At 42.4% G+C, this 13360-nt stretch overlaps 1 protein-coding gene across 2 annotated transcripts in view; it reads left to right on the forward strand.

Annotated features, from left to right (window-relative positions):
• The window catches only part of mrc1a (mannose receptor, C type 1a), a 16188-nt gene extending 3241 nt beyond the window's left edge, over positions 1-12947 (forward strand). Inside the window, exons 5-30 of one of the 2 annotated variants that reach the window (XM_023972765.2) lie at positions 351-464; positions 604-747; positions 1134-1319; positions 2321-2478; positions 2804-2920; positions 3100-3215; positions 3327-3475; positions 3666-3865; positions 4034-4149; positions 4366-4447; positions 4749-4893; positions 5141-5179; positions 5461-5624; positions 7326-7390; positions 7620-7720; positions 7888-8027; positions 8366-8474; positions 8818-8990; positions 9316-9421; positions 9667-9899; positions 10457-10622; positions 10794-10946; positions 11191-11307; positions 11661-11822; positions 11968-12000; positions 12262-12947. In XM_023972765.2, coding sequence (XP_023828533.1) covers positions 351-464; positions 604-747; positions 1134-1319; positions 2321-2478; positions 2804-2920; positions 3100-3215; positions 3327-3475; positions 3666-3865; positions 4034-4149; positions 4366-4447; positions 4749-4893; positions 5141-5179; positions 5461-5624; positions 7326-7390; positions 7620-7720; positions 7888-8027; positions 8366-8474; positions 8818-8990; positions 9316-9421; positions 9667-9899; positions 10457-10622; positions 10794-10946; positions 11191-11307; positions 11661-11822; positions 11968-12000; positions 12262-12497 — 3524 coding nt within the window. In that variant the 3' untranslated portion in view covers positions 12498-12947. The remainder of the gene's footprint in view (positions 1-350; positions 465-603; positions 748-1133; positions 1320-2320; positions 2479-2803; positions 2921-3099; positions 3216-3326; positions 3476-3665; positions 3866-4033; positions 4150-4365; positions 4448-4748; positions 4894-5140; positions 5180-5460; positions 5625-7325; positions 7391-7619; positions 7721-7887; positions 8028-8365; positions 8475-8817; positions 8991-9315; positions 9422-9666; positions 9900-10456; positions 10623-10793; positions 10947-11190; positions 11308-11660; positions 11823-11967; positions 12001-12261) is intronic. The other variant, XM_023972766.2, reaches the window with a different exon arrangement.
• The last annotated feature ends 413 nt before the right edge of the window (positions 12948-13360 follow it).

A 13360-nucleotide genomic window follows, 5' to 3' on the forward strand; every position in this document is an offset into this window, starting at 1 on the left:
ACAGTCAGACCTGGTCAGACCTACATCTCAGGTATGTACAGTCAGACCTGGTCAGACCTACATCTCAGGTATGTACAGTCAGACCTGGTCAGACCAGACCTGGTCAGACCTACATCTCAGGTATAGTCTAGCCTGTTGGCCAAGGGAGGACTGGGACCAGGAACCAGCCCAGGCATTTCTGACACACCCGCCCGAAGATGGACCAGGGCATTTGCCCAAAGTGCGCTATGGCCAGTCTAACCTACAACCTCACCTTGATTTAGAGAGAAATCAATCTGATACAATCAATTCCTTATTAAGAATATTACACCACTCTCGTGGACGTATTGTAATGCTTTTTATTGATGCAGGGTTGACCAATATCCTGGGCACATCTCTGTGGATTGGACTGAATAGCCTAGACTTTGAAGCTGGATGGCAGTGGAGCAATGGAAACCCATTCCGATATTTAAACTGGGCTCCAGGTGAGATCAACCACATGCAACACATCATACTATACTTTACAGCCTAGGGAACAACTGAGGTTGTCCAAGTATGTTATGCATTCCAATGTTGCAGGAAGACAATGAATAAATACAGTATATGGGTCAATATTTCCAAAAGGACATCCATCAACTGAACCCGGGCTCAGCTGTGCAACCCTGAATGCTGGCAAGGCCTCGAAATGGGAGACCAATGAATGTTCCAAGAAGCTGGGATATATCTGTCGCAGAGGAAACTCCACTACTCTGGCCTCTGCCCCTATAGGTAAGAGTTGAATCACACGGTACACAGCAGTCATGAACTACTCAAGATGTTTTACTTAGTTCAAATGCCATGCAACACAAGGCTAACAACACCAGATCCGGTTGTGTAGGGTAGGGTAAACTGAACCTTTATAAATTAGTGCCCATTTTTCACTAAGTGTCTCAGAGTAGGAGTGCTGAACTAGTGTCGGTTTCGGCTTTATAGATTATAATGAATAAGGTTACATGGACGGGGCGGGCTGATACTAGATAAGCACTCTTACTCCGAGATGCTTCATGAACACAGACCCAGAGGTTGTTTGGGTCAAACAGATTAAACATTGCAGTCTACCACTTTCTGAACATTCTACCTTCTCTCTGACTATTGAACTTTGACCCCCCCCTCAGTAGGAAAAGATCAGCACACCTTCTGCACTAGTCACTGGATTCCCTATGCAGGCCACTGCTACTACCTACAACGTACCAAGAAGATGTGGAGGGATGCCCTAGCCGCCTGCCACAAAGATGGAGGGGACCTGGCCAGCATCCACAACATAGAAGAACAAAGCTTCATCATCTCTCAGTCAGGGTATAGTGAGTACACCATCCATGTTGTGGCTACAATTACCTCTATATCTGATAGATCTGTTATGCACTACACGGATCTTTCTCATGGGTTGTCATTTCAGTTTCAGTTCATCAGTTTTGAAAACCACTGAGATGTGTCCCAATAAATATCTGGGTATTTGGATTGACTAAGAGTTCATGTTTAAAAAGCGTGCGGATGAGCTAGTTAAAAAGCATTAAAAAAAAAATAGATCTGGCTTCTCCCTAAATAGCAGGCAGCAGATCGTACCGTCAATATTCCTGCCCGTTCTTGACTATGTGGTGACACCATTTACCAGATTGCAGAGGCCACTATTCTTAAACGTTTGGATGCCGTCTACCATCATTTCCTTCACTTTATCACAGGTGACAATTTTAAGACTCACCACTGCATCCTGTATCAAAACGTTGGCTGGTCCTCATTGAAGTCCTATGGATCACTTCATTATTACCTTTTCACTTACAACGTTCTACTACACAAGCTTCTAACTTACCTAACTTTGTTGCTAGGCGACCAAACCCGTCACAGTGTTGTTTAAATCTTGAGGCCCCTAAGATCTCTACCGATTCTGGTAAATCCTCCTTTAGCTTTAGTGCCCCCCATTGTTGGAATAACCTGCACAATTCCTTGCATCTTGATTTCCTGGTGCTGCTAAAGCAGTTGAGGACGCCGGTGTTAAATTCATTCATTGAGAATTGCGGTTGTTTTTATTGATGTAATGGCTCATTTGTTGAAATTGTAGTATTGTAACTGTACCTTGTCATTTTTTTTATTCTTCTTGTTTTTTGGGGGGGATGTAAATTGTATTTATTGTGAAAATGTTTGTACTCAGGCATGATTGTGAATGAGACCCTGGTCTCAATTGGATTTCCCTGAAAATAAAATTATAATAATGTCCCCTCAGTCAATTATATAAGTAGTATATATATCAGGTGTTTTTCACTGTCTTCCTGGCTTTGAGTCTTAATGTCCTTCTGCTTGACTTTAGCGGCCACAGATGAGCTGTGGATCGGCCTGAACGACCAAAGGAACGCGCTGCTGTTTGAGTGGACAGACCGATCCCATGTGACATTCAGCCACTGGCAGACAGGGGAGCCCTCCCACGGTGCCAACCTTCAGGAGGACTGTGTCCTGATCAGAGGAAAGGTAACATTAACATTTAACATTTAAGTCATTTAGCAGACGCTCTTATCCAGAGCGACTTACATTCACATTGGTCCCTCAATGGACAGACTAGGTTCATGCTAATGCTAACACTAAAGCTAGCTAAATGCTTACACCACAGATTTTTTATAACTAACCCTAACACTAGCTATATGCTAATACTTGGTAAATGCTGACGCTAGATAAATGTGAACACTAGCTAAATACTAGGGCTAACAGTGTCAATGATGACAACGTTTAACAGTGGTGTCAACACAGTACTAAATGTGGTATTGTGACAATGTGGACTCTTCATGTTGTCTCACAGGATGGGAAGTGGGCTGATAATTTGTGTGAGAAGAACTACGGGTACATCTGTAAGAAAAAGGCCTCCACCAAACCGGTGGCAGGTGCCCCAGAGGAAGATAGTCCAGGATGTAAGCTGGTGAGTGAGGTCATTTCCTGTTTGTTGAAATGGAGTATACAGTAACTAATGAATACACAATGATATCACATAAAATGGAAGCTTGAAAATGATTCTAGATAAGGACTAGAATGGTGTCATCTTGACTGACAAAGATTCACCAGTAGGAGGATAATTGTTTCTGTATTTTTGTCATCAAGGGCTGGATCCGGTATGGTTCTTACTGCTACAACATTGGATCAGAAACCAAAACATTTGATGAGGCCAAGCAGACATGCCAGCAGAGTGACTCAATCCTGGTGGAAGTGGCTGACAGGTACAGGATAAGATATATTTGACTCACTTATTTGAGTCATATCCTGGACAAGATAATAGCAATAAGTTGTCAGATAATAGACTGAATGTGTGTGTGTTTGTTGGTTTGTAGGTATGAAAATGCCTTCCTGGTCAGTTTGGTGGGTTTGAGGCCGGAGAAGTACTTCTGGACTGGACTTTCCAACATGGAGGATATAGACACGTTCAAGTGGACTACCAGTTCGGAGGTCAAGTTCACCCACTTCAACGTGGGCATGCCAGGTACAGTGTCCTTTTCCCACAATGGTGATTGATAGTAGCAACTGATGATCGAATGTAGCATGAACTGTCATTGGTGTGACAACTGCGGTATTAGAGGAGTACTTTCTCCCACACCTTAACTGCCTGGCAAATGTCAGAACTAAATTAAACTATTAAATTTTCTCTCGTCTTTCTGTGTGTTTGAAAAAAGACAGAAAACAAGGCTGCATAGCTATGACAACTGGAATGTTTGCGGGACTGTGGGATGTGGTCAGCTGCAGCAACAAGGAGAAGTACATCTGTAAGAAAATGGCGGAGGGCGTCACATCAACAATGGCCCCTCCCACCACTCAGGCACTGAGCTGTCCTTCTGGGTGGTCACCTGCTGCTAAAAGGAATGTCTGTTACAAGGTACAGTTGGGGAACAAGCTGTAACAAACACTTTGATTAGTCAATTGAAGTGAATAGTTGTTTTTAAATATTAATAATTTAATCAATGTGCATGAATTCATTGATAATCCTTAATTATAATAATTCATTAAAAATTCATCAATAATAATTTTCTATCCCCACAATAAGCTTCACAAAAAAGTGACAGAAAACAAGAAGTCATGGTCAGAGGCACGGGAATTCTGCAAGGCCATTGGTGGTGATCTGATGAGCATTCACAGTGCCACAGACCTGAACAGCTCTCCGTAAGTGATCCTCATAGCTGTCTCTGTTGCCATGAGTATCATTGAAAACCAGTGTGGTCCTATTAACCACTGTCTGTGGTTGAAATCAAAATCAGCACGGTCGTAATAACCACTGTTTATGGTTGAAATCCACACAGTCATAATAACCACTGTCTGTGGTTGAAATCCACACAGTCATAATAACCACTGTCTGTGGTTTCCATTCTGTCTGTTCAGATATCATTCTTCTGATGCAGCCTGGATCGGCCTCAGCAATCTGGATCCCAACGCAGGTTTTGTGTGGGCTGACGGATCAGCAGTGAGTAGCCTACCACCTCATCTTTCCTGTGATATCTCTTCTCCTTAGAAGTCGTTTATTACACTCTATTCTTGTTTCAATCATTTAATTTTTTTTTTTTTTTTTTACCTTTATTTAACCAAGCAAGTCAGTTAAGAACAACTTCTTATATTATCATTGATTTGCAGTCATTGTCTTTAATGGGATTGAAAGTTCCTACAGTACTATGGTGTCCATATAAGGACAGCCTCATGCTGAGACTGTCCTAATATAGACACCATACAGTGCTACTGTGTAACATTATTCCAATGTTGTTCTCCAGTTCAGCTATGAGAATTGGGGATTTGGAGAACCAAACGACTACAACGATAACGAAAAATGCGCAGAGGTCCAGTTTTACTACGGACGCCACTGGAATGATCGACACTGTGATGCCTACAATGACTGGATTTGCGAGATCCGCAAAGGTACAGTAGACCATATCTGCTGGCACACTGACTTCACCAGCCACTGGGCACAGACGTCAATTCAACATCTATTCCACGTTGGTTCAACGTCAGTTCATTGAAATCACGTTTAAAAAACGTCGATTCAACCAGTGTGTGTGCCCAATGGGCATGCAGTACATGTCAGTCATGAAGCTATTGATGAACATAGAATTTTGACCCTCAACCTTGCAGATGTGCTCACCCAAACTTTTTTTGGTATCCACAGGGGTTACCCCAAAGCCCCCTCCCACTCAAGTTGAGCCAGGTAACGCATAGGATCTTGGGAATATGTCCAGTTTCCTGTTTCTCATTCCTCCACTTCCTGGCTCCACTTCCTCCTTCTCACTATCCCTGCTCTCCTTCAAGCTCTTGGCCTTTCCTTTAAGTGAAATTAAATCACTGCACATACTGTATAGCATACCTTCTTCTATCATTTCGTTTGCGAAGCATAGTTCAACACAAACACTAAGAGAAAATGTACTCTGTGAAAATGTACTATAAAAATGCCTAACAGGAAATGTACTCCTTATATACTTGCCTTTTCAGTGTACAACACTACAAAGGACGGCTGGGTTGAGTACAACGACACTCAGTATTTCTTCAACACTGAGAATCTCCCCATGGACGAGGCGAGAGCATTCTGTAAAAAGAACTTTGGTGACCTGGTGGTCATTACTGCAGAGAGCGAGAGGAAGTTCATATGGAAACAGGTAGACACTTCTATACTGAACAAAAATATAAATGCAACATGAAAAAATGTCAGATCATATACAGTACCAGTCAAATGTTTGGACACACTTTTTATTTATTTTTGCTCTTTTCTATATAATTAAATAATAGTATACTCATCACAACCATGAAATAACACATATGGAATCATGTAGTAAAAAAAAAAGTGTTAAACAAATCAAAATATATTTTTTATATTTGTGATTCTTTAAAGTAGTTGTCATTCTCTCAACCAGTTACTTGGACTACTTTGAAGAATCTCAGATATAAAATATATTTTGATTTGTTTAACACTTTTTTGGTTACTACATGATTCCATATGTGTTATTTCATAGTGTTGATGTCTTCACTATTATTCTACAAAGTAGAAAATAGTAAAAATAAAGAAAAATCCTTGGATGAGTAGGTGTGTCCAAACTTGACTGGTACTGTAAGTAAATCAGTCAATTTAAATAAATAAATTAGGCCCTAATCTATGGATTTCACATCACTGGGAATACTGATTTGCATCTGTTGGTCACAGATACATTGAAAAAAAATGTAGGGGCGTGGATCAAAATACCAGTCAGTATCTGGTGTGCCCACCATTTGCATCATGCAGCACGACACATTTCCTTCGCATAGAGTTGATCAGGCTGGTGATTGTGGCCTGTGGAATGTTGTCCCACTCCTCTTTAATGGCTGTGCGAAGTTGCTGGATATTGGCAAGAACTGGAACTGGCTGTCAAACCCGTTGATCCAGAGCATCTCAAACATGCTCAATGGGTGACATAACTGGTGAGTATGCAGGCCATGGAAGAACTGGGACATTTTCAGCTTCCAGGAATTGTGTACAGATCCTTGCAACATTGGGCCGTGCATTATCATGCTGAAACATTAGGTGATGGTGGTGAATGAATGGCACGACAATGGGCCTCAGGATATCGTCACGGTCTATAAAATGCAATTGTGTTCGTTGTCCGTAGCTTATGCCTACCCATACCATAATAACCCCGCCGCCACCATGGTGCACTCTCGTCACAACATTGACATCAGCAAACCCCTCACCCACAAGACGACATACACGTGGTCCGCAGTTGTGAGGTCGGTTGGACGTCATTCTCTAAAATGACATTTGAGGCGGCATATGGTAGAGAAATGAACATTCAATGATCTGGCAACAGCTCTGGTGAACATCCCTGCAGTCAGCATGCCAATTGCACGTTCCCTCAAAACTTGAGACATCTGTGGCATTGGGTTGTATGACAAAACTGCACATTTTAGAGTGGCCTTTCATTGTCCCCACCACAAGGTGCACCTGTATAATGATCACACTGTTTAATCAGCTTCTTGATATGCCACACCTACCAGGTGGACAGATTATCTTGACAAAGGAGAAATGCTCACTAACAGGGATGTAAACAAATGTGTGCACTAAAATTGAGAGAAATAAGCTTTTTTTGTGCGTTACTGAACATTTCTGGGATATTTTATTTCAGCTCATGAAACATGAGACCAACACTTTACATGTTGCGTATATATTTGTGTATATGCAGTCCTGTGACGTCCGAAAAGCTTTGGTTCTTTGGACCTGATAAAGAGATGATTTTACACTATGACAGGTAGACAACAAGTGTCACTGAAATGTTCAATGTTCAATCTAGAAATGGTTGTTTCCTCAAAGAGCTGTAACTTTTTTCCAGATATCCAGAGGATCCGAGGGACAATATTACATTGGAATGACCGTTGGTTTGGATAAGTCTTTTAGGTACGTAAAATGACTGTTGACTGTTCCCGGGACATTTAAAACAACCGGAAGTCCTACCACCTCTTTTCAGAGATATTTGTGCATGACCATGCTTTGTTCGTCACAGTCCAGTGAACATGCCTGAGATCTGTGCTCCTCTGCCGAGTGGAGAAACGTGTGCTTTCCAGGTGTGTACTTGATTGAATGGATGCTCACAGTTCAGACTGGGTTTGTGTACTGTCTGTTTCAGCTGGTTGGATGGGTCTCCTGTAGTGTATACCGCGTGGGATCAAAACGAACCCAACTTCGCCAACAACGATGAGAACTGTGTGTCGATATACAAGAGTATGGGTACGTCTGATTCGAAGGAGAGATTTAGCAGTTATGCTCTCGTTACAGTGTTGTTACACTGCAACGTCCATGGGACTTTCACTGACATTCAGGGGACGCTCCCAGGATGTCATTTTGTAAGCTGGATCTATATCGGGTTGTGTCTCTTTGTTTCTCTGCATCTCTAGGGTACTGGAATGACATCAACTGTGGCGTAGAGCTGGCCTCCATTTGTAAAAGAACCACCAGTTTCCCTAACACAACCATGGCCCCCACCACTGTACCCAAAGGAGGTTGTGCCCCAGAATGGATTGCTTTCCAGGGGAAGGTAACTGCTACACTACTACAATACCACCACCACATACTATAAAATCATACCGTAGGCTACATACTGTATACCTGTACGGTACACCAGCAGAGAAAACCTCACACAAACTACTTTCCTTATCACGTGTCAACGGAAAAAATCAAGGCCTGAGTGATGACCCAATGTCATGCTGACCTGCGTGTGGAGAGTTGAGTCATTGGCTAAATCCCAAATGGCACCCTATTCCCTTCATAGTGCACTACTTTTGACCAGAGCCCATGCTCAATAGAATCCATTTTGTTTGCTGTAGTAGCATGTGATGTTCCAACACACAGTGCTGATGCATCATGTTTCCACAGTGCTACAAATTCATTGGAGACAGTGATAAGAAGCCGTGGCAGGAGGCCAGGACCTACTGCATCAACCAGGGAGGGAACCTGGCCTCTGTCCTCAGCGAGAATGAGCAAGGTGGGTGAGAAGTCCATCCCTTTACACCTCACTGCCAAAGCTACCTGAGACATTGGCATTGCCCAAGGTAGAATGAAATAGAATGAACATTGAAATTCTCTAAATGTAATTTAGCATAAAATCATGCAGTAAATATTCTGTCAAATTTGGTGTGTAAAATTATAATGAGGATTTGTGCAAAATTATAAAGCATGCAACAAGAAATCTTATAGACATTGGTTAACGAGTGCCAAAAGATGTAAATTCTAGCCAATGGAACAGAGGTTGATAATCATTTGCATGTAAACAGTATATCAGGAATCATCTGATGACTCTTCATTGTTCTGACTGGTCTTTCTCCCAGCATTCCTTACATCCCAGATGCTTGGGAATCCCCAGGACATTTGGATAGGTCTGAACGACATCAACTGGGAGATGCGCTTCCTATGGACGGAGGGGAGAGGGGTTTCCTATACCAACTGGGCAAAAGGGCATCCAACGTCAGTGCCAGACGGACGATATTCATTTTTGGAAGAGGTACAAGACTTACAGTAAATATAACTCTTTGCTGAACACAGATTAAGTGACTTTCTAGAAACAGATAAAAATTGTTCTCAATAGAGAATCTCCCTTGAAAGTAGGCAGACTGAAATCCTACTTTCAAGGAAGATTCTTTATTGAGAATTATTTTTAATCCAGGACTGCGCCTTATATCTGGGTTTGGGAACCTTTAAATGTTAGGCTTTGAGATGTTGATTGACTTACTGTCAACAAGTCCAAATGCAAAACAGCCTTAACCAGTCAAATGAGAATTCTGAAGAGGGATCTAACCTTTTCATCTCCTTCCCAATCTCTCTTCCAGGTGTTTGACTGTGTGGTTCTGGTGGGCAGCTCTCAAAAACAGACAGGAACGTGGAAGGTTGAGGACTGCTTAGTATCCCGTGGTTTCATCTGCAAAAGGAATATTGGTGAGAAGAAGCCATAGTTCAGTGAGGCTGCTCTAGGTTTGCAAAATTCCAGTAATTTTCCCAAAAACCCCAGGTTTTCCACAAATCCGTGAATCCTCCAAGCATCATATCTGGAGAACCTGCCAGTTCTGGGAAAGTTATCGGTAACCCTAGTGAGGCTGTTCAATTCCAATTCTTCGGTATGTGGTCCAATAGATTATCCCTCTTTCGGTTCCCCACCAACAACAAGTCTCCTTTGGTTTCAGATTCTCAGATTGTTGTCCCCGCCACCACAGAGTCAACAAAGACGTTCTACAAGCTGGGAAATGACTCCTTCAAACTGGTGGTCCAGAAGATGAACTGGGACGAGGCCCGGAGGCAATGTAAAGCAGACGATGCAGAGATGGCTAGCATCCTGAACCCCATCACCCAGGCCTTCATCACAATGCAGATCCACAAATACAATGGGCCAGTGTGGATTGGCCTCAACAACAACTTGGTAATAGGGGAGGAAAGGGGGACACTTAGTCAGTTGTCCAACTGAATGTATTCAACTTAAATGTGTCTTCCGCATTTAACCCAACCCCTCTGAATCAGAGAGGTGCCTTAATCGACATCCACAGAACCCAGGGGTTAACTGCCTTGCTCAGGCGCAGAACGACAGATTTTTACCTTGTCAGCTCGGGGCTGTGATCCAGCAACCTTCCGGTTACTGGCCCAACGCTCTAACCGCTAGGCTGCTTTGGTACTGACATTGCTCTATGCCATTCATTTGGGTTACAGAGACTAAATAGCTTTGTGATCTTCAATTTCCTCTTTACAAGGCACAGTAGGTTCAAAATGACCTAATGTGTAGGATTCTGGCTTTGGTTTAAGAGCTAGTGCAGCTCCAAAGAGGACTTAGCATTGATATGATCTCCCACTGTTATCCATTGGATCTCCTACTCTGACGTGTTCACTTAAGAAACCAAAGAGGTTTTGTGGTTTTAAACCTGTAAGCTTTGGCTGGATCTTGCCCTCATTGTGTGTTTCATTGTCTATGTCTCTGTCTCTCAGACTGAAGGGCGCTTTAAGTGGGTGGATAACTGGCCTCTATCTTACACCAAATGGGGCGAAGATGAGCCAAAGAACAATATGGCCTGTGTTTACATAGACACGGACGCCAAGTGGAAGACAGGCGACTGTAGTAACACCTACTCCTCACTGTGCAAGAGATCACCAGGTCAGACAAGGCTCCATTTACCCACACTGTCTGTGTTTAATGGTTGATCAATCCCAAAGTGTGTTTTTTAAAAGTGTTGTTTGCAGTAATGTATCAATTTTGCCGACATTGACCATATACATCTCATGAACATCAAATTCAGTATGTGAACTTCTCTGGCCTCTTTTACAGACATAGCCCCCAGCCAGCCCCCTCAGCTCCCTGGCAACTGCCCCGAGCCCAAGAAACGCAAGACGTGGGTTCCCTTCAGGGGTTACTGCTACGCCTTCCTCAACTCTGTGGTGGACAACTGGGCCCACGCCACTGTGGAATGTCTCCGAATGGGTACACACTTCACCTCCTTTACACCAACTGTCATTCAGACCACAATGGAATAGTGTCCCAAACGGCATGCTATTCCACAGTCAAAAGTAGTGCACTACATAGGAAATGGGGTGCTATTTGAGACATACCCAATGTCTTAATTGAATGTAGAGTTTATGAACATATTCATTAATTGAATGCAAGAAATTCAAAGTGATTGATGATGATGATGATGAATATGGGTAGTAAGTTTCTCTGACAACAGGAGCATCCCTGGTGAGTATCGAGGATCCCTTGGAGGCCAGCTTCATCCAGGAGAACCTTGAGCTATTGCAGGATGGCGCCAAGTCATTCTGGATTGGCATGCACAAGAGCCACGAAGGTCAGTACCTATGGTTACAAAATTCAGCGACATATCCCAAAATTCCCAACCAGGATTTCTGGAAAACCAAGGAATTCAGGAAAAATTACCGGAATTTTTAAACCAATTTTACTGACAGCCCATAACATTAAGGAGGCCACTGGCTCAAAAAGCCTGTTCCCTCGAATATAAAACATGTTTAACTAGCAACATCACCTTAAATGAACAAATGGCAAGTACAGTACCTACCCGTCTCTTGCAATTCTAAGATTATGTCCCAATTTCACAACCATGTTTATCGATTTATAGTCGTTCAATGACAATGAATCACCCATGTCAAAGGATATAGGTTTGACCCATTGTTCTTGTTCCAGGTGACTGGATGTGGATTGACAACAGTGTGGTGGACTATACCAACTGGAAAGAAGGGATGCCAAAGCGTGGAGAACAATGTGTGGAGATCCAGTCTGATAGTGGTCTGTGGAGCACTAACAGCTGCAACCGGTACAAGTCGTACATCTGCAAAACAGTGAAAGGTGAGTTGAACTCAGCTGATAGATTCAAGTATTTAAGATGGGATGATATCAGAGTCATTATTCAAGTCATCCTGTGTTTGTTGTGTCAGCTTAGTATTGTCTTGCAATGATGTTTTCTGAACATCTTTATCTCTTTCTTGTGCAGTCATCACACCAACAGAGAAGCAACCAGTTGCTGGTGAGTGTCTCATAGCAGATATATTTGGTTAGCGTAAAGAATTATACATGTTATAGTTTTGACAATCAAATCAATGCTTTTCTGGCTCCAGGGCATAGTCCTAGGATCAGTTTCCCCTCACCCAATCCGTAACCATTAGTGGAGAAAATGCAAAACTGACCCAAGATCAGCGTCTAGGGGCAACTTCTGAACATTATACAGAGACTAAAACCAATTCCACCAATAAGTTTGCCAATAACACTGTGACTTCCATTCTTCTAGCTCCCCTAGTGGAGGAAGCTCCACATGGTTATGCCGGCATCACTGTGGCAGTCGTCTTGGTGATAATCACAGTGGTAGGACTCGGTGCCTTCCTACTCCGCAAACGGATACCTACCCCCGTCTTGGGAGAGTGTACGTTCGACAACACCTTGTACTTCAACAACCCCATCCGCCCAACAGCCACTGTGGACACCAAGGGCCTGGTGGCCAACATAGAGCAGAACGAAACAGCTTAGACAGGACACAAAGGACCACCAACAGGTGAAAACACTTTTGAGACAAGTTTTGAAATGAAAAATACCCCAAAAGCATGCTGCTGGTGTTAAGGCCTACCAATTCTGACCAATTCTGAGAGATTGCAACTAAATCTGAAACCATTCACGTATTATCTTTGTTCATTTTCTTGCTCTGTAAATAATGGGTGAAAATGATATGCACTTTGTGCATATCAGCATCAGTCGTCAAGGATACAGTCCAGATGTACAGCTAAGATTGCATATGTAACCCCTGCACAAATTATAGAATCAACAACAGTCATTTTGTTTGGTTTAATGGAGCCTTGTACAGATTTATTTGGTGTGTGAAACTAAAGTTCAAAATACAACCACTGTACTTTGCTTTGTTTTTGCCAAGTTATATTGTAAATATATGCTCAAAACGAGAGAGAAATAAAGTTTTGAAACAAATGTTTTTGGCCTTATACTCTTACTCACACATTGCATGCTAAATCAATATATACTGAATCCAGGGGCATTTAGGGGGTTAATACAACATTTCTGGAACTATATACAGTAATTGAGGTAGACTTAAACACAGCTTCATCACTGAGGCAGATTAAAGAGGTTATTGGGTCGTTCCACCAATTCGGTGACTTTTAAGAAGTGTGACATGGTCCCAAAACATATTTTTGATTCCACCTAATTGTATCATTCTGTTATAAAGAGCACATGATCAACTTCATTAATACATGTTTTCCCATTTCACGAGGTAAATACATTAAAAGAATTACTGCGGATTGACCGGTACAGGGTGGACGATTTTCATCTTAAATCAGCCATAAAACTCCCTGTGACAGGGGGAATCCAAGCTAACAATTATA

Source organism: Salvelinus sp. IW2-2015, linkage group LG27 (genome assembly GCF_002910315.2).
Source record: "Salvelinus sp. IW2-2015 linkage group LG27, ASM291031v2, whole genome shotgun sequence".
NCBI classification, from domain to species: Eukaryota; Metazoa; Chordata; class Actinopteri; order Salmoniformes; family Salmonidae; genus Salvelinus; species Salvelinus sp. IW2-2015.